We start from the raw sequence: 19704 nt of genomic DNA on the forward strand, positions 1-19704 counted from the left end.
GCTTCTGTGTATGTGTTTTTCTTATTGGTTGATAATAAAGTACTGTTGGCCAATAGGAAAACAAGATAGGTGAGGCTAAGAGTCAAGGAGGATTCTGGGAAATGTAGTACAGATCCAGGCAGGAAGTGACATAGCAGGCAGACTCATATATAAGCAAGGACAAGAAGGAAGTCATTCTCTCTCTCTCTCTCTCTCTCTCTCTCTCTCTCTCTCTCTCCTCTCCCCTCCCTCCTCTCCCTCCTCTCCCTCCCTCTCTCCTCTCTCCTCTCTCCTCTCTCCTCTCTCTCCCCTCTCCCTCTCTCCCTCTCCCTCTCCCTCTTTCCCTCTCTCCGTCTCTCCGTCTCTCCCTCTCTCCCTCTCTCCCTCTCTCCCTCTCTCCCTCCTGCTCTTTGCTCTGGAGTTGCCATGTGAGCCCCAGAAGACAGGACATCTTCTGCCAGCATCCTCCTTAAGATAAGTCTTGTGATTATGGTTGATAATTAAGACTGAGCTAGCAGATAAGAAATCCTAGTCTTTGGCCAAGCAGCATTTGTACCTAATATAAGTCTCTGTGTGTTACCTGGAACCTTAATGTGGCAGCAGGCAGAACTCGGGTGGCCTGGTAAAAGCGCCCACGTGGCAACAGGGCTTGGGTGGCTTTGGCAGAAAGACTTATCATTACAGGTTGGGGGCAGGGCCAGACCCCTCTCCCATGCATTAAGACTGAGCTTGGCATCCCACCATAGGAAATGGGCTCCAACAAGCTAGCTCGTGTACCAAGTTTGTATTGTGGTCCTACTACCAGAGGTCCCTCTGATAGTCCAAGTATCACAACTGTTTCCCACATATGGAGGGCCTAGTTCAGTCCCCTGGAGTCTCCACAGTTGTAGCTCTAGAGAGCTCATGAGTTTCATGAACTTGGTTCATCTGTCTCTGTAGATTTTTCCATCATGATCTTGACCTCCCTTGCTCATGTATTCCCTCCACCTTCTCTTCGACTAGATTCCTGGAGCTCGGCCTGGTTCTTGGTTGTGGATCTCTGCATCTGGTTCCATCGATTGCTGGATGATGGATCTATGATGATAGTTGGGGTATTCATCAATCTGATTACAGGGGTAGGCCAGCTCAGGCATCCTCTCTATTATTGCTAGGAGTCTTAGCTGGAGTTCTCCTTCTGAATTCTTAGGAGTTACCCTAGTATGAGGTTTTTTCCTAAGCCCATAGTGGCTCTCTCTATTAAGATATCTCTTTCATTGCTCTTCCACTGCCTAGGCCATCTCCATCCCTCCTGTTCTCATTTCCCCTCCCATCCCCCTTACCACCACCACCACCACCACCACCCGTTTGCCCCATAGATATCATCTGATTTCCCTTCCCAGGTGATCTATGTGTTCCTCTTAGGGTCCTCCTTGTTACCTAGCTTCTCTGGAGCTGTGGATTTTAATCTGGTTATCCTTTGCTTTACATCTAATATTCACTTATAAGTGAATACATACTGTGTCTTTCTGAGTCTGGGTTACCTCACTCATGATGGTTTTTTTTTTTTTTTAATTCTATCCATTTGCCTGCAAATTTCATGAGGTCATCATTTTTCACCACTGAGTAGTAAGTACTCCATGGTATAAATGTACCACATTTTCCTTATCCATTCTTTGGTTGAGGGGCATCTAGGTTGTTTCCAGGTTCTGCCTATTATGAATAATGCTACTATGAACATTGTTGAGCAAATGTCCTTGTGGTATGATTGAGCATCTGTTGCATAAATGCCCAAGAGTGATATCTCTGGGTCTTGAGGTAGATTGATTCCCAATTTTCTTAGACACTGCTATACTGATTTCCAAAGTGGCTGTACAAGTTTGCATTCCCACTAGCAGTGGAGAAGTGTTCCCCTGACTGCACATCCTCTCCAACCTAAACTGTCTTCAGTATTTTTGATCTTAGCCATTTTATCAGGTGTAAGATGGTATCTCAGAGTAGTTTTGGTTTGCATTTCCCTGGTTATTAAGGATGTTGAGCACTTCCTTACATGTCTTTTGGCCATTTGATAGTCTGTTGAGAATTCTCTGTTCAACTCTGTACCCCATTTTTCAATTGTATTTTGATGTCTAGTTTTTTGAGTTCTTTATAAATTTTGGAGATCAGCCCTCTGTCTGATGTGGGATTGGTGAAGATCTTTTCCCATTCTGTAGGCTGCCATTTTGTCTTATTGACAGAGTCCTTTGCCTTACAGAAGCTTTTCAGTTTCAAGAGGTTCCATTTATTGATTGTTGCTTTCAATGTCTATGCTACTGGTATTATATTTAGGAAGTGCTCTCCTGTGCCCTTACATTGCAAGCTACTTCCCACTTTCTCTTCTATCAGGTTCAATGTAGCTGGATTTATGTTGAGGTCCTCAATTCACTTAAATTTGTGTTTTGTGCCAGGCAATAGATATGGATCTATTTGCAGTCTTCTGCATGTTAACATCTAGTTATGCCAACACCATTTGTTAAAGAGGTTTTCCTTTCTCCATTGTACCATTTTGGCTTCTTTGTCAAAAGTCAGGTGTTCATAGGTTGATATCAGGGTCTTCAAATCTATTCCATTGATACACCAGTCTGTTTTTATGTCAATACCAAAGTGTTTTTATTACTATAATTCTATACTAGTAACTCATAACTTTTAATCTATATTCTTTTACATCATTTGGTTACCTTTACTTTGTAAAGCCCATGCTGCTTGCTTGATTGCTCTGTATCTCTGGTGTCTCCTTGCAACTACACCCTTTTCTTCCCAGCATTCTCTTTGCCCCAGAAATCCTGCCTAGCTATTGGCCATTTAACTTTTTATTAAACCAATCCAAGTGACATTTCTTCACAGTGTACAAAAAGATTATTTCACAACACTTGCCAGTGAGAGCAAGGGCAAACAGGCAAAGAGCAAAATTTTCCTTCTTCCTTGTCCTTTAAATAGACTGCCATGAGAATGTGTGGCTCAGATTTAGGGTGGGTCTTCTGACCTCAGATGGTGGATTTAAGATGTGTCTTCCTACCTCAAAAGATCCAATTAACTAAAAAACCCTCGCAGCAACTTGAGTTTTTAGTTAATTTCAGATGCAGTCAATTTAACAACCAAAAATAGTTATCTTGGCTCCCAAAGTCATTGGCCTTATGATCCAAGATCTAAAGAAATACCTAAGGATGTGCCCACTGGTGCAATAGTGGCACAAAGGTCATGAGGCAATCAACCACTCTTGAGTCAGATCTAATCAAGAGGAAGAAAGTCCTTCCTGGCACCTGGTACTATAAACCTGGTCAAATGATCATGAATCAGGAGGTTATAAGCCCTTAGAGTAGAACTTACCAGTGTTGTCTTGAACATGTTGTCAAACTGCCTTCTAAATATTAAAGTTTGTAAACATAGATTAGCGCTGCCTTTGACCTTAGCCAGAGGAGCCTCTCTCTGCAGTGGTCAGCACTGAGTGAAGAGACTTCTAAGTTGTCAAAGTGCTGAGAATAAGTGGCTATTGAGTGCTCAGACCAAAAAGGGGCTTCTATATCAACCTTCACCCGAGGCTCAGGGGACATCAAGGAAGACAAAGCATAAAGCATATGAGCACTGGAGGATGGGGAGAGTCCTGTGGAGTGCTGGCTTCCGGACATCACTTGACCAGTACACTTACGAACTCAGCACTGCTGTGTTTGCTCTCACAAGATCACAAAACCAAGCCAACATCAGTCAACATTCCAGGCAGTGCTAAATTATAATTAGAGAGGAGGGAGGGGGAGGGGGAGGGGGAAAGGAGGAGGGAGGGAGAGAGGGAGGGAGGGAGGCAGGCAGGGAGGGAGGGAGGGAGGCAGGGAGAGAGAGAGAGAGAGAGAGAGAGAGAGAGAGAGAGAGAGAGAGAGAGAGAGAGAGAGAGAGAGAGAGAGAGAGAGAGAGACACGGCCTGAAAGGATGTGTTGGGAGTGGGGAGTTGGAGTCTAGATGATCAACATACACTGAACACATACACAAAATTGCCAAAGTATAAAAGATACTCTGTTTAAAAAGAAGACAACCCAAGAAAGGAAATTAAGTGGAATGCCAGGCAAAGCACGCTATCATCCTACTATCCCACTTCCCTCCAAGCTCACACCCCCTCCCTCTCTGAGCCACTTACTCACCTCTTTTCTTTCTGCCTCCCCTATTATCCAATGGATAACCCATGTATCAATATATCCATCCCTCCCAGAAAATCTTTAATTCTCAGAATTATGGTGTTTTAAACTTATAAAAGTACTTACAGTACTATAATTTTAAAGTGTATTCAAAATATTATTTCACCACTCAGTCAACACCAAACCAAACATTATTAATTAGTGTGTGTGTGTGTGTGTGTGTGTGTGTGTGTGTGTGTTTTAATTCCAAGTCTTCAGTCTGGTGTGTGTTTAGTCATCTCATTGGATCACCCACATTTGAGGAGCTCAATGATCATATGTGGCTAAAGGCTATCATATTGGATAGCACCAGACTAGTTGACACACTGTCACAGCCATGACAACACATGTCAGCCTAAGTCCACTCCTGTACTTCAGGCATCCCCCGGCTTTTCACCACAGTGACTTCTCTGTCCCACATCCAAGTGTGTGTTTTGGGGTTCAGGGCACTGTACATCAACTGTCAAGTAGGTTTGATCTGTGATTAGTTTTTCACTAAGCCTTATTGAATTATAAATGCTGTAAAATTAAAAACATAAAAAGCAAACAAAAATATAATTCACACACCACAAATCTTTTCAGTAACACAAATACGGTTGATGTATTTAGAATTGTGTAATCATTGCCACAATCAATTTACAAGATTCTCATCATCTTAGAATCAACCACTGCATCTCTTGCCCATCATCCTCTCCACAGCAGCCCAATTTACTCTACAGAAGAAACTAATTTCTGTGGATTTGCCTCTTCCAACTACTTCAGATAGAGTGTTTACACACTCCAGGCTCCTTTTTGACTGGCTTCTTCCCTAGCATCATGTTTTCATGATTCATCCATGCTTTCACACATAGTAATATCTCATTTTCTTCTTGCTCAACTTCTTTTTAATTAATTAAAAAGTCTCCAAAGTCAGCAAAGCACCAGGGACAGGTCCTGATCCCACAGCTTGGAGCCCCACAAACAGACCAAGCCACACAACTGTCACACACATGCACAAAGGCTCCCTGGCTATTGGTTCAGAGACTGTGAGCGAGGTCAGGACATCTGTATCTGTGGGTTCCCCTGTCATGACCTTGAACCCCCTAACTGACACAATCTTTCATCTCTTTCTTCAACAAGGCTCCCAGAGTTCGGCCCAGTGCTTGGCTATGGATCTCTGCATCTGCTTCTGTCAGTTACTGGATGAGTGCTTTCAGGCACACTCTCCACTATCATCACTGCATGTTTTTGACAACTTTGTTAAATATTAGGTGTCTGAGCCAGGCATGGTAGAGCACTATATTACACTTAATAATTTGTGTTTGTTGAGCCATGAATCAAAACCAACTTGGTCATAATGTATGATCTTCTTAAAGTGTTCTTGAATTTATAAATCAGAAACTAAAAGACAATAAGATAACCATACCAGAATTACTGAAAAAGGTGGTCCTTTGAAAATTAATGACATAGACAAAATGCTAGCCAAACTAATCACAAATAAGAGAAAACCTAAATTAATAAAATCAGCGAAGAAACAGGGAAATCCAGAAAATTATTAATAAATATGTATTGTCTTGGCCTGTGTGTTGTGTGTGTGTGTGTATGGGCATGCGTTTGTATGTTTGTGTGTATTTATGTATGTGCATGTTTGTGTGCATACCAGAAGCTGATGCTGTACGTCTTGTGTAATTACTCTTCACCTTTTATTTTGAGGCAAGGCCTCTCACTTGCACCTGGAGCTTTTGGAGTCATCTAGTCTAACTGGGTCTGCTTGCCCCAGGGATCTGCTGTCTCTGCCTCCGTAGCACTGGTATTACAGAGTGGCCACCACGCTTGTCTGGTATTGATGTGGGCAATGCAGATCCATATTCAATCCCTCACACTTGCACAGCAAATACTTTGCCCGTTGCGCAATCTCTCAGTTTCCCCATCCCCATCAAGGAAAACTATAAAAACTCATATTTAAAAAGCAAACTGAAATCTAGGGAGAGACCCTGACCTTTGAACATGGTCACAGGTACGTAGCAGGGAGTATAAGACCGAGGGAGGCCAGCTCGTGGTCTCTCTCTAGACTGAGCCGACACTGGGAAGCATTTTCTGGGTCCGACCTGCTCAGGGTGCCTACCTGGTCACTGGTTCCCTTGTGTGAGTATTTCCCCTAATAAATTACCAATTATTAACCTCTCTCTGACTCCACTTGTATTCCAAGATACTGAAAATTCTCCCAAACTTTTCAGGAAGACCCAGTACCGGTGCTCCTTAAACTGCTCCATAAAAGAGAAATATGAAGACTATTTCTTCCTCCTCTGTGTATACATATCTTCTACAGTACCAGACTAGTATTGTGAACTGTCTTAGTTTATGCTTGTCTTGAAGTGCCCTTTTTCTATCCACCAAGTTTAAAAGATAGTTTAATTGGGTATAGCAAACTTGCATGGCCATTATTTACTTTCAGAGTCTGAAATATAACATCCTACATTATCCTGGATTTTAGGGTTGCTGATAAGAAGTTTGACGTTATTCTGATGTTTGCCTTTATGAGTTTCCCATTGCAGCTTTTAGTATGACTCCTTTGCTTTGTATTGTTGACATTTTGACTATAATACATCCTGGGAAAGGGCTTTTCTGGTCATGTCTACTGGAGTTCTAAATGCTTCTTGTGTTTGAATGCCCAAATGTTGAGAAATTTTGCTATAACTTCATTGATTAGATTCTGTGTGCTTTGGTGTCTACCTAAGCCTTTTTTTCTAGCCCACAGTTTTCTAGGTTCAGTCTCTTAGCCATATCTCAGCATTCTCAGACGTTGTGGGCATGCTCATTGTTATTTCTTCATATTGATATTTCAGTGCAGTGTTTTGTCAGCCAAATCCTCCATTCTTGATATTCTCTCTTCTGTTTGTTTTAAGTTGATTAGGACACCTTCCACTGTGTTTCCATTTGATGTATTGAATTTTTCATTCCCAGATTTTTTTATTAGTTCAAATTAGGAACAAGCTTGCTTCACATGTCAGTCCCTTCTCCCTCCTTCCTCCCCCTCCACCCTATTCCCAGATTTTTTAAAGTCTTAATTTCTTTGCTGATTTTTTTCTTCCACATTGCTAGATTTTTCATTCATATTGCTATTTTTCTCATCCATATGGCTGACTTTTTCTTCTATGTTACTTACTGACTTTCCTCTCCAGGCTCTAGGTGGCATTCTTTTGCTTATTTGCATTCTCTTTTGGGTCATTGATCATTTTAAGTGAACGCTTGAGTCTTTATATGGTATTTTACTTTCTTCAGTAACTTTAAAATTTTTATTAGTTCATTGAAAGGTTTGTATAATGTGTTTTGGTCAGATTCATCCCCTGATTCTTCCCAGATCCACTTCCTTTCCCTAAACACCCAATTTTGGGTCCTTAAAAAAAGATTCTTCAAGACCAATTTGTGCTGCTCAAATACTCTTGGATGTGTGGTATTTCATTGGAACATGATCAGTTCACCAGGGGCTATACTATTTCAGTATCTTTGTATTTCATAATAGATCTTTTGTTTCCTGATCTTTGGAGGGTTGTGTTGCTTGGCTTTTCCATCCTACTTGTGTCCCTGTGTTGTAGTTTTTGTATCTGCTTGTTTGGATAATTCCTGGTTTCATCTGAGCATCTTCTAATTAAGTAGCTCATGCATGGAGGCATGATCTCCAGTACCACTTCAAAAGGGGGAAAAAAAAAAACACCACCCTGCTATAACAGCAATGGCATCAGGCATACAAGACCTGGAAACACACCTAAAAGCAGTTATAACCCATTAACACATCAGCACCTGTGATCACAAAACTGAAAATGGCATACCCGGGGCCTCTGCTGTCCACTCTTAAATATGTTTGTAAGTATGGACAGATTCTATCACCTTCGGTGATGTAGAACAATATTTCCTAATTGTTTCTTTTTCACTTTATTATAACATTGAGATTTTTCATGTTTAGTGGCAATTTGTACCTCTTTAGTGAGTTATTTGATCATGGAATATTACTGTTTCCATATTGGGATCACAGTTTAACACCTTAATGTACATTCTCTTTTATGTTACTGACATTGGTCCTTCCAACTCTGTGCAGACATTTCACTCCCTGCTCATCTTTCAACTTCATGATGTTTTTGAAACAGTGAATCTGTATATTTTATGTCAATATATTTCCTTGGTTATTGCTGCCATCCACCTGGGTGCTGATGAACTTAAGAGTCTTGTTTGTAGCATTTGTTGATACTTGGGATGCCAGTGTTCCCTCCACAGCTAATTTCTGGCTACCAGCTGATCTGGCTGCAGAATTGATGGATATTTAGCAGTTGGCTATTATTAGTCTAAACAAGCTGGCATGGTGGTTTGAATGAAAATGGACCCTATAGGCCCATATGGATTGGCACTATTAGGAGGTGTGGCCTTGTTGGAGTAAGTGTGGTTTTTGGTAGAGGAAGTGTGTCATTGGAGGCAGTCTTTGAAGTTTCAGATGCCCAAGCTAGACCCAATGTCACTCTCTCTTCCTGCTGCCTGCTGATCCAGATGTAGAACTCTTGACTACTTCCCCAGCACTGTGTCTGCCTGTGTGCATCCATGCTTCCTGCCATGAAGACAATGGACTAAGCCTTTGAAACTGTAATCCAACCCTAATTAAATGTTTTTATGTATAAAGAGTTGCTGTGGTCCTAGCTTCAGTGTGCCATTGGAATTTTATTTATTTGTCTTTGAGACAGGGTCTTACTGTGTAGACCAGGTTGGTTGATCTGTCTTCTACTTTCCAAGGACAGGATTAAAGGCATATGCCCTACTACTTTGATATTTCAAAAGTTCTTTCTTACAACAAAATCAAATATTTATAACTATGTTTTTCTCAAAAGTCCTTAATAATTTCAATCTTTTATTATCCAAATAAAACATTTACTAAGAAAAATCAGAACATAAAAAGAAGTGAAAAGAAAAAAAATCAAGTCAACAATAACCCCACCACAATTTTGTAGCATCAGTGGAGATGTTCCCCCCCCCTCTAAACCTGTGAACATGCGTCAGGTCTTTATGCCTACTGACAAACTGTTGTTAATAAACTTTTACCAATCTACCTATACACACACACACACACACACACACACACACACACAGGAAGGTAAAGCTCAGCTGAAGGCCAGCAAAGAGCTATAGGACTCTTTGAGGACTGACTATACTATTGCCCTCTTTCTTGTGTGTGTTCTCATACTGAATCCATCTGGGAAAGGAGGAGGAAGAGGGACCTCTCTATGAATGATGGAGTATTTACTTAAAAAGGACAGTGTCAACATGAGAGCAGATAGCTAAGCCAGATGAGACTGAGCTGCCTCTGTCTAACAGAATGTGTGCCACACCCATCCCTCAACCTCATCCCAAAGCTCAGTGGCATCAAGACCTTCACCAACTCTTCTGTCAAAGACATGAAAGAGATAGAAGCTGTGTCTATCAGCTTTGTGCCACTGTGACTGAAGACCTCATGTAAACAAAGGAGAAAGTGCTCATGGCTTCAGTCCAGGTTCATCTGAGCCTCTGGCTTTGGGACCTGAGGCCATGCAGAGTATCATGGCAGTGGGGGCATGTGATGAGGGGTTGTTCACATATGGTGATGAGGAAACAGAGAGTAGGGAGTTGGGGAGACAGAGAGAGCACACTCCTAAGCTTGTGGTAGTTCATCCTATAATGCCAGAGCTTGGGAGGCTGAGGCACAAGGGTCACACTGAACTCAAGGACTATCTGAACTACATAAGGTGAGACGCTGACTTAAGAACAATAAGAAAAACAAGTCATGAAGAAAATATAGCCTTTAAAGCCATGTCCCTAATGACCTACTTCCTACAGTTAGGGCCCCATCCTAATTGTCCAATCAGCAGTGAACTCAGAATTGATTAAGCCCATTGATGTAGTTAGTACCTTCATAAACTACCTAGAAATAGCACCATCAGATTTTTCCTCAAGGCCTTCAAGCACAAACCTTTGGGGATATTTTATCTCCAACACATATGTGTTAGTTTTTTGTTTTGTTTTGTCACTTGACACAAGCTAAGGGTCACATTGGGGAAGAAAGAACTTCAACTGAGAAAATGTCTCAATCAGACTGCAGGCAAGCTTATGGGGCATTTTCCTAATTCATATTGGTGTGGGAGGGTCCAGAGCATTGTGGGCAGTGTCACCCCTGGGTAGGTGGTCCTCAGTGCTACAAGAAAGCACACTGAACAAGATGCAGAGAGCAAGGCTGAAAGCAGCACTCTTCCACGGCCTCTGCTTCAATTCCTGCCTCTAGACTCCCACTTTGAGTTCCTTCCCTGACTTCCCTTCATGATATACTGCAACCATAAGCCAAAAGAAACCCTTTCTCTCACACAAGATGCTTTTGGTCATGTTGCTTATCACAGTCACAGAACCCAAACTAGGACACCATAGCAGAAGTACCTCCAGATAGGTACCTAAAACCACAATGCTCATCAGAGTTCAAGTTGACAGCTTACTAAGTTGGAAATGCAAGCTTCAAGTTTTCACATCCTCCTCATCGACTAATGCTAACTTTGTAATAAAAGAAGCTCTAAGGTTGGCCCAAAAGAGTCCATGTTTGCTCTTCTCTGTAGGCCATTCCAAATAAGTCCTCCGTGCCATGAGAGCCCGAAGCTTGTGGTACCTACTGGGAATGTTGTTCTGCGGAATGGGTTCCAGCAAGATCAGGATTAAGTTATCGGATCCTTTGTGGAAGAGATTGTGGTGGGCAAAGTAGAGTTCATAATGGCACCACTCACTCTGGATGAAGTGGGGAGACAACACAAAGATGGATTTGTAGCTCTTCTCGATGAAATGTATGATATTCTCCACGATGCTCTTGCCAGGGATAAAATGCCTCTCGTGGAGGCAAACCCGTATGTCATCTTTCTCTAGGTTTGGTAGTAATTCATTCTTCACCCAGGCAGAATCATGCTCACTGTATGAGACAAAAGCATGGAACTGGAGATTCCTCTGGAGTTCTTTTATGGGGATTTTCCTGGCCCTGTGCCGGGTCTGTGTCCACTGACACATCATCCTTAGATACCAGGGCAGATCAAAGCAGCAGCAGAGGAAAGCCACAATGACAGCCAGCACCAGCAAAGTGGCCCCGATGGTGACAATCAGCAGGACAGTATCACAGGACAATGGAGACATATGGAAGTCCTGCAGTGGGGTCCCCTTAACACTTTCTGGGGAGTCACATGTGTAAGAATCTGGCCAGCCCTCTACCACTTCTCCTGATACTTGGCCTAAGTTTTTGACAAATTCTCTCAGCTCACATGTACATTGGAATGGGTTGTTCCCCGCAGTTATGGACCTGATCTTCTGACAGCTCTGGAAGAAACCTGCTGAGGGATGGGAAACTGAATTATGCTCGATGACCAGCACAGAAAGGCTGCTGAAGGCCCCACATCCAGGAAGGTCCATTAAAGAATTGGATGCAACATTGAGTTTCTGTAGAGCTTCTAGTTTAGTGACTTTTTGAGGAATGCTTTTTATTCTGTTGTTGTGAAGGTCAAGAACCTTGACCTTGGGAGGCAAGCATCTGAAGACAGAGCCAGTAAGTACATTTGAAGACAAATTTAATACCAATATACTCTCAGACCAAGAGCATATTCCCTCATATGCATGAGAGACCAAGGAATTCAAACTAACATCCAAAGTTTCCAGAGAGGTCATATTTTTAGTCATGAGAGCTACCTTGAAAAGGTTCTTCAAGCCATTTTTTTGTAAGATAAGTGTCTGCAGTCCCTTTAAGGTGGAGCAGCCTTGGAAAACACTGTCCGTGAAAACATTCTGGGTAAAGTTCAGAAACACAAACGTGCTTGGGTCTGGAGGGCAGAGCATATGGATAAAAGGTGTGTCTGCGATGGTCAGCATCCTAATGTTCATCTTCACAAACACAGAGTACAATGCCTCCTTTGAAAAGATAAAAACCTGGTTTGTAATGTGCTCTATTGTCAATGCCTTCAGTGCTGTCTTGGAGTAATTAAAATTTTCATACTGGATGCTTTCAGTTATCGTTAAGTTGTAAATGTTGAGGTACTCTACCGGCCTCAGCCAAAGGAATTGGAAAAGTTCAACCAAGCACTTCCAGGTTGTTTCCACATGGTAGAGAGTCAAATTTAATAAGGTTGGACCTCTGGTGAGTTCTAATAAAAATGTAATTAACGTTTGACAGCTTTCATTATTCAATTTAATATTACTCAGTTGTAAACATCCCAAAGCATTCACAGATATGTTCACTTGCACAGAGAACAAGCTATTTGGATGAAAGACCAAATGGAGAGCCTTGGTATTCAGAACCTGAAGACTTTCTGTCTCGTTGTCTTTTACATGATAACCCACTAATCCCAGAAGAATGTAGCTTAGGTGCAAGTGAGCGATTGGGAGCAGATCCAGATGTCTGAACTTTGTAGCGCTTAACCCCAAGAAACTCAGCTTCGTCAAGTTGCCAAACTCCTTGTATACAGGCAACACATCAAAGTCATTGAATGAGAGGTCTAAATGCTTCAAGCTCACCACAGGACAGCAAGAGATGTTTTGCAAGTGATTGTGGGAGACATCCAGGTATTCTAACTCATGGTTGAACTTGAAGACACCGAAATCAAGTCTTTGGATACTGTTATGGGAGAGCCTCAGGGCCCTCAACTCTGGCAGGATGCTGACATCAGACATCTGAAGCTCTTGGATAGAGTTTTGAGACAGATTTAAGGCTTTTGTTCTTGGTGGCAGATCTTTGGGGACATGAGTAAGGTTCCTGTTTGAATAGTCTACTGCAGACTCGAGTTCATCGGAGAACTGGACCAGGCTTCCAACTATCAAGGCCAGGATGCAAAGAACATGAAAACTTCCCACAATGGGTTCTCTGTCTCGGATCATGTTGCAACAGGTATACCAAGGGGTCAGTACCATTTTCACAGCATTTTTACTTGAGTTCAAGCTCTAGAAATAAGGTAAATAAAGATTAGGTAATGGCTTTTAAGCTTCCATTTCCCAGGATTTTAAGTGCTTTTTTCATCCACTCTAGCACTTATCACTATCCCATGGGTTTATCTGTTATTTTCTCAGTCTACAGTTACAGAAGACTATATGAACTTTTAATCAAAGTACCGTGGTTATGTGTTTTGACTAGTCTGGGGGCTTCCAAAAGGATTTTGTTTCACACGCAGAACTTTCTCAGGGCTGGAGCAACCTCCTGGGTGGTGTTTGTCAAAAAAACAAAATTTGAAGACAAATATGCAGCCCCCTGAGCCAGAGGTAACAGAGCATATACAAACCAAAAGGCCAGAGAAGTAAGAGAAAGGAAGAAGGGATATATATATATATATATATATATATATATATATATATATATATAATTTATTAAAGCTTTCCTGATAATTCAGAAAAGCAAAGTCAGCATCAAGCTTATAGAAATCAGACAGTGGTAACACACACCTTAATTCCAGCAGCCAGATGATGGGGAAGTCCTTCTGTATATATGTTTGTTTTATTGGTTGATAAATAAAGCACTGTTGGCCAACAGGGAAGTAAGATCGGTGAGGCTAGGAGTCGAGGAGGATTCTGGGAAATGTAATAAAGAGGAGAATCATCGCCATATGATCCCAGGAAGAGAGGATTCCTGCTGCAGGTGTCCTGGATAAGATAAGTCTTTATAAAATATATAGATTAGTAGTTATGGTTGATAATTAAGACAGAGTTAGCAAATAAGAAATCCTAGTCATTGGCCAAAAGCATTGTACCTAATATAAGTCTCTATCTGTTATTTGGGGGCCCTGAAGCAGTGGCAGAACTCAGGCAGCTGTTGGTAAGAGTTATCATTACAGGCAAAAGCAGGAGGTGGTAGTACACACCTTTAATCCTAGGACTCTAGATTAAGAGATAGATGGATCTCTGTGAGTGAGTCGAAGGCCACCCAGATCAACACAAGAGTGAATCAGTGTAAAAGAGAATTATAGCTCACACCTTTAATCCCAGCATTAGGAAAGTATATAAGACTGAAGCATGGTCTCAGTAGGAAGCATTCATTTCCCAGCCACAATGAGGAGAGGCAGCAGGATCAGCCCTTTCAGCCTGAGGTAGTGGTAAGAGCTAGTGACCTGCTACTTTGCTTTTCTGTTCTTCAGCTTGAAGTTTGAACCCCAATATCAGTTTCTGGGTCATATATATATATATATATATATATATATATATATATATATATATGTGTGTGTGTGTGTGTGTGTGTGTGTGTGTGTGTGTGTAATGTGTGAAATGTGTGTGTGTATATATATATATATATATATATATATATATATAATATATATGGATAGATAGATAGATAGACATCAAGAAGAGATAGGAAGAGGGGATGAGGCAGGAAAAGGCACAAAGGCATCAACACAGATACACACTCAAGAGCCCATACCATTCAGGCTCTGAATTGCACAGAAAAATGTCTGAGTCACAGAGGGGACAGAAGCCAGCAAGAGACTGTGTACTAACCTTTGGAGTTAAAGAAGTCTCCACAAACAACATAATTCTCACAGCTGCCCCCTGACCTACCCATTGTGATACTATCATGTTGACAATCTGGTGGCAGCACACATCTCAGGGAAACAGAAAAACTCGGATCCTAGCAGAGGTTCATTTCACTTGTTCCTTTAATGCCAGAGATTTATTTTTAGTCTCTGTATCTGATCTTTTGACCATGCTTCATGAGAAGGAGTATGTATTTCTCCAACAACTATTAGCCTAGAAGCTACAAACTGAAGGAAATGAGATTCAGCACATGACAATCAGAAACTTTGAAGTTCCTACATCTAACACAAAATGGGAGAAAAAAGCAAACTATGTCAAAACACGGGAGAAGCCAGCCACCATTAGGTAGGGTAATATTTGCCCTTGAGAAGCCCAGTCAAGGGGGTTGAGGGTTTTAGGCCAGCCTTGGCTATGTAGGGATAGCATGTTTCAGGAAGAAAAGAAAAAGCACATGGAAGAATCTAGAAGGTGTGTGAGGCTAAAGTATGTCAGCAATAACTATTTTTTTCGGAACCTAGAAGGCCTCATATGCATCATGTTAGATCACAGACATCGATGTACATATCAGTGATAATGAGTAATGTGGAAAAGATTACCCAAGTTAGATACGGAAGCAGGTACACAAGATGGGGGGGGGGGCTCTGTCGCAAAGCCGCTCCCTTTACATCTCACTAATGTATTAATCCACAAATAGGTTGATGGATTCCTTCAGCATTCATAAGGGCTCTGCTGAAGACCCTGCCTCTACATGTTATTCACATATGACTTTGGTGATTTCTAGTATGTGAAATCTCTAGATCAATATTTAAACCATAGGGAAGGCCATGAATACAGGCAGCTTCTAGAAACTGGAAGTGACAAATGAATTGTTTGCTCCTCAACGGTCTACAGGAAGAATTCAGCCTCACTGATGCCTTGATTGTAGACCTACCAGACTTGCCTCAGACTCCTTCATGGATCTGGAGAAACATAAATGTTCCTTGTTGTGAGGCACTGAGTTGGCAATGATTTATCACAGCAGCAACAGAACAGACTAGGTTGACCCATCATCTCCATCAAAACAGAGTAGTAAGCACTGTCACTGGGATCCCTAAACACACTTGGAATGTGCAATAAGACTCGTGAAACTGCGGAGGACAAGCTCCAGGGTAGCAAGGAGTCAAACTCAAGCCCCAAGAGAAGCCAACACCCTGAAAACAGAAGAAAAAAACAGGAATGATATTCATATTATATGCCCTCAGAAAGAGGGGAGAGTCTAAAACAGTTGCTGGGGGATGGAGAGTCAGTTTTCTTCCAGGGTGGAGCCCTCAGTAGGTCTGACACATCCAGTAGCAGAAAGTCACATACCTAAGAGTGTATGGATAGCACAAATCGTACTTGATAGGTTTAGGGAAAAAAGAGGACTCTAAAGTGGGTGGGTTGGGATGAAGCGTGGAGCAGGAAGGAGCTGGGGGTGAATACAATCAAATCACATTGTCTGAAATTCCCAAGGAACTAATAAATTAGAAACATTTAAAATCCACTTGAAATATACCCCAAATAAAATTAATATGTAAACAAGTGTGCTTGTATTATTTATAGAATTAATGCACCAGAAAGAGGGCCAGCCTCTTCAAAAGGATAGTAGAGAACTGATATTCATGGATGAGGTTCCATCCTACAAATTCCTCTGACAGCTCATGTGTCTTATTCAGTGGACTGTCATTCAGCTGCCTTGTGGCCACAAGGATACATATGAGTCCTGGGGGGATGCTCGAAACCTCTTAGGGTATCCATTCTGAGAAGCAGCGCCAAACTTCCCTGTACACCTAGTTGAGGAGGTGGGGCAAAAGGAAGATGTCCCTGGAAAATTCAAGAGTCTGTGTTTCTTTAAAGGAAGTATAAGAGAACAAGAGTAAAAGTTTAACACATCAAACAAAAAGTGAAGAAAAAACGAACAGTCAACACAATTCCTATTTCAAAACCAAAAAAAGGTGGGCGGGTAGAGGGAGTCTGTGAAAGTTAAAGCTACGAAAAGGGGAAGGGCGGCTAATAACTGCAAGCAAGGGCGAGCTAGAGTTTTGTCATGAAGCTAACACAAACGCAAGAGAAACCTGGCTTTGTCACACTTTGGGTGGAGGAAGAGTACAGAGTTTGGAAATCGGATCTCAGTCACTTCCACCACTTCAATATTTGCTCAGAGTCCTCTATGGACAACGGGCACAGTAGAAACTAGTGCTGGGCGTATGAAATCACATAGGAGTGACTGACTTAGTCTTTCCTCCAAAATGCTCACAAATTAGTGAGAGTACAGACCAATTAAAGACTATAGTACCACGTGACTGGGAAACGAAGCACTGTTTCCATACATCCAGCATAGTGTGCCACCACCACAAATGACTACAAACTTCGTGAGAGAAGAAAACAGCCCAAACCAGGAGGAAAAAAATTACAGAGTCACACGAGTCTGCTCGCTTCCTTGGCTACTGCTGAAAGGCTAGCTGTTTCCTGTCTATTAAGTCACACTATTTATCTTAGGTAGTTCAAAGGACAGCCACACTTTAAAACACCAACCACAGAGAATTGTTTTGCAAAAATTTCTAAGACAGATTACCTATTCCCTATACTGCCGTTACCATTTTCTTTCTCGTTTGAAACGTCAGCACAACAATTTGAAAAGTTCAGAAAAGCCTTCTTACTTACCAAGACTTTCTTCTCCGAAGAGAAAGTAACCTCTAAAGTGCTCTGAAAAAAATAAGTGCTTGACCAAGCCCAGTCTTAGCCCCGGGGACAGCGAGCAGTACGTGAGTGGTTTGGCGCCATCTCTTGGACCTCGGTGGAATTACCCCACGAATAAAATCATTCCAAAGCAGAGCTGCCATCTAAATCAACGTGTAACTAACTCCTGAGATTCATATAAGCAAGCAGATTATGAACATTTGGGAATTACTAGAAATATTTATTTGCGGTAAGTTTTGCCTCTTTTTGCGTTTTCAGATGAATTTTTAATCGCTACAGGACAGAAAGTTATGAGACTAGGTTCTCTGCTACAACAATTCTTCACACACACACACACACACACACACACACACACACACACACACAAATCACCAGGGTCATTCAAGCATGGTTTAAGAGTCTTGGGACTGATGGAGATCCTTTAAAAATAAAATAAGCTTAAGTTCATGGTTTGCTTTTTGGAAAGTCAATTTTTTTTGTGGTTGATACACATTTAGCCCGACTTCACAGTCTGACAAACATTTGATACTATTGGTATTCTAATTTTTAATCCTGGAAGAGCAAGCAATCCTGGGATCCTTCTAGACCAGCTTAGAAATTAGTTTTCTAAAGACCATTTAGAATTTGGGAATACTTCCAACAAGGCTGAAAGGCAAAGAGAATGAAGGGCTAGCCAGCCCCTTTCAAGCAGGTGTCCCTGTACTGAGCCTTCTCACTTGTTTAGCTTTTGCAAAGAACTGAATAAGTGGACTAAATGACATCCTCTAATTGATCTCACTGGCTGCCATTCTCTCATCATTACAAAACAGGTTAAGACTACATTGGCCAGTGTTGAGCATGAGTAGAAATTAATTCTACTTTCAGGAGGAAGGGAAGAGCAACCTCTTACTGTTCATCCTTCCTCACCAAACATAAGAGGAAGTCTTCTCAGAACTGGAAGGCTCAGTAGGGAGTGAGGGGGGCAAGGCTGGTGGCCAATGAGCAGCAGGTATTAGGGAGATACAGAGAGAGGGGACATAGGCAGAGGGGAGAGAAGCCAGTGAGACAGGGAGGCATTGCAGCAACACTGGGCCGACTTCTTAAGAAAACACACGATACAGATGTACACACACAAACTTGTGTGCACGCATGCACACACACACACACACACACACACACACACACATCTACGCAGGCACACATGCACACACCACTGAAGATTGGTCACATGACCCATGTCTCAACTGTATCGCATAATAATGTTGATATTTGGGAAAGTAGGCACTTTTCTTACTGAGGCTGTCACAATTCTAAGAAATGCCTTTAATGGGGAAGGTAAAACCAGTCAAGTTCATGTAACATGGAAGAAACCACATGACCATGAAACGAGCAAGACGAGAACACATCGGGCTGAGTTCCTCCTTGGCTACTTGCGAACTGTGAGGCTTTGGACAAGTTGTGTAACCTCGCTGAGATTGTTTTTTATCTACAGAATGGTCAGAATTGTGGTTTTCAGGGATGATAATGAATACCAAGTGGCTGGAATGGTGACCGACACAAAACAGAAGCCAGGAGAGTAAGGGGATTTGAGTCCGTGAAAGCCACATTTTAAAATGGGGAAGTAGAAAGATCATAGGACGTTGTGACCAAATGAGGCAAAGCAAGCTACAGAACCATGGCCTGGCCCACATGACAGGGTTTGTCTTCCCGCCAGCTTTACTCTGAGCACTTTCCAAGTGCCCGCTAAATCTCATTAAGGTGTTGGGAGAGAAATACTTTCATCACCCCTACCTACCACTGGCTCAGGAGCAGCTAGGAAATGGATGGTCAGGGGTAGGCATCCCCAAGACTGTGTGCTCAGCATCACAGTGAGCCACGTTCCACGTCACAGAAGGAGGCATGGACAGACAACCATCTGCCTCAGAGAGCGATGTTCAGAGCCGATGAATGCCAGAGGCTGGAGGGAGAAACACTCTGCCTTCATTTCCAACTTTCCAACTTCTGGGACTTTAAGAAGAACAAATTGCTGTTGTATTAAGCCACATGCCTGAGGGTAATTTATTATGTCGGCCACGGGAGATTAATACCAGGATTGCATACATATTCTGAAACACATATAATGCTTTTCTCAGAATTCTTGTCTTCCAGCAGAACTAAGATTTCCACTGACCTTCTTATGTCCCCTTTTCCTTAAAAAATACCATATACATATGTCATATTTTTGAGATAGCATCTCACAGGTGGGCTTCAAATTTGCAGTCCTCCTGTCTCAGCTCCCCAGTGTTGACACTGTAAGCATGTGCCACCCTATCCAATTTTA

The 19704-nt window shown here is 42.0% G+C and overlaps 1 protein-coding gene across 2 annotated transcripts; it reads right to left on the reverse strand.

The window, feature by feature from the left end:
* Positions 1 to 8864: 8864 nt before the first annotated feature.
* Tlr6 (toll like receptor 6) lies at positions 8865 to 17453 on the reverse strand. Of its 2 annotated transcripts, XM_027390732.2 has the most exons (4): positions 17370 to 17448; positions 15619 to 15877; positions 13605 to 13730; positions 8865 to 13109 (listed from the first exon to the last, which is right to left on the reverse strand). In XM_027390732.2, the coding sequence occupies exons 2-4, from the start codon at positions 15640 to 15642 to the stop codon at positions 10659 to 10661; spliced, it is 2601 nt and encodes an 866-aa protein (XP_027246533.1). In that variant the 5' UTR covers positions 15643 to 15877; positions 17370 to 17448; the 3' UTR covers positions 8865 to 10658. The 2 variants fall into 2 exon arrangements, with proteins under 2 accessions (XP_027246533.1, XP_027246534.1); XM_027390733.2 differs by lacking the exons at positions 13605 to 13730; positions 15619 to 15877 and having other exon boundaries at positions 17370 to 17453.
* Positions 17454 to 19704: the final 2251 nt, after the last annotated feature.

Source organism: Cricetulus griseus (assembly GCF_003668045.3).
Source record: "Cricetulus griseus strain 17A/GY chromosome 1 unlocalized genomic scaffold, alternate assembly CriGri-PICRH-1.0 chr1_1, whole genome shotgun sequence".
NCBI classification, from domain to species: Eukaryota; Metazoa; Chordata; class Mammalia; order Rodentia; family Cricetidae; genus Cricetulus; species Cricetulus griseus.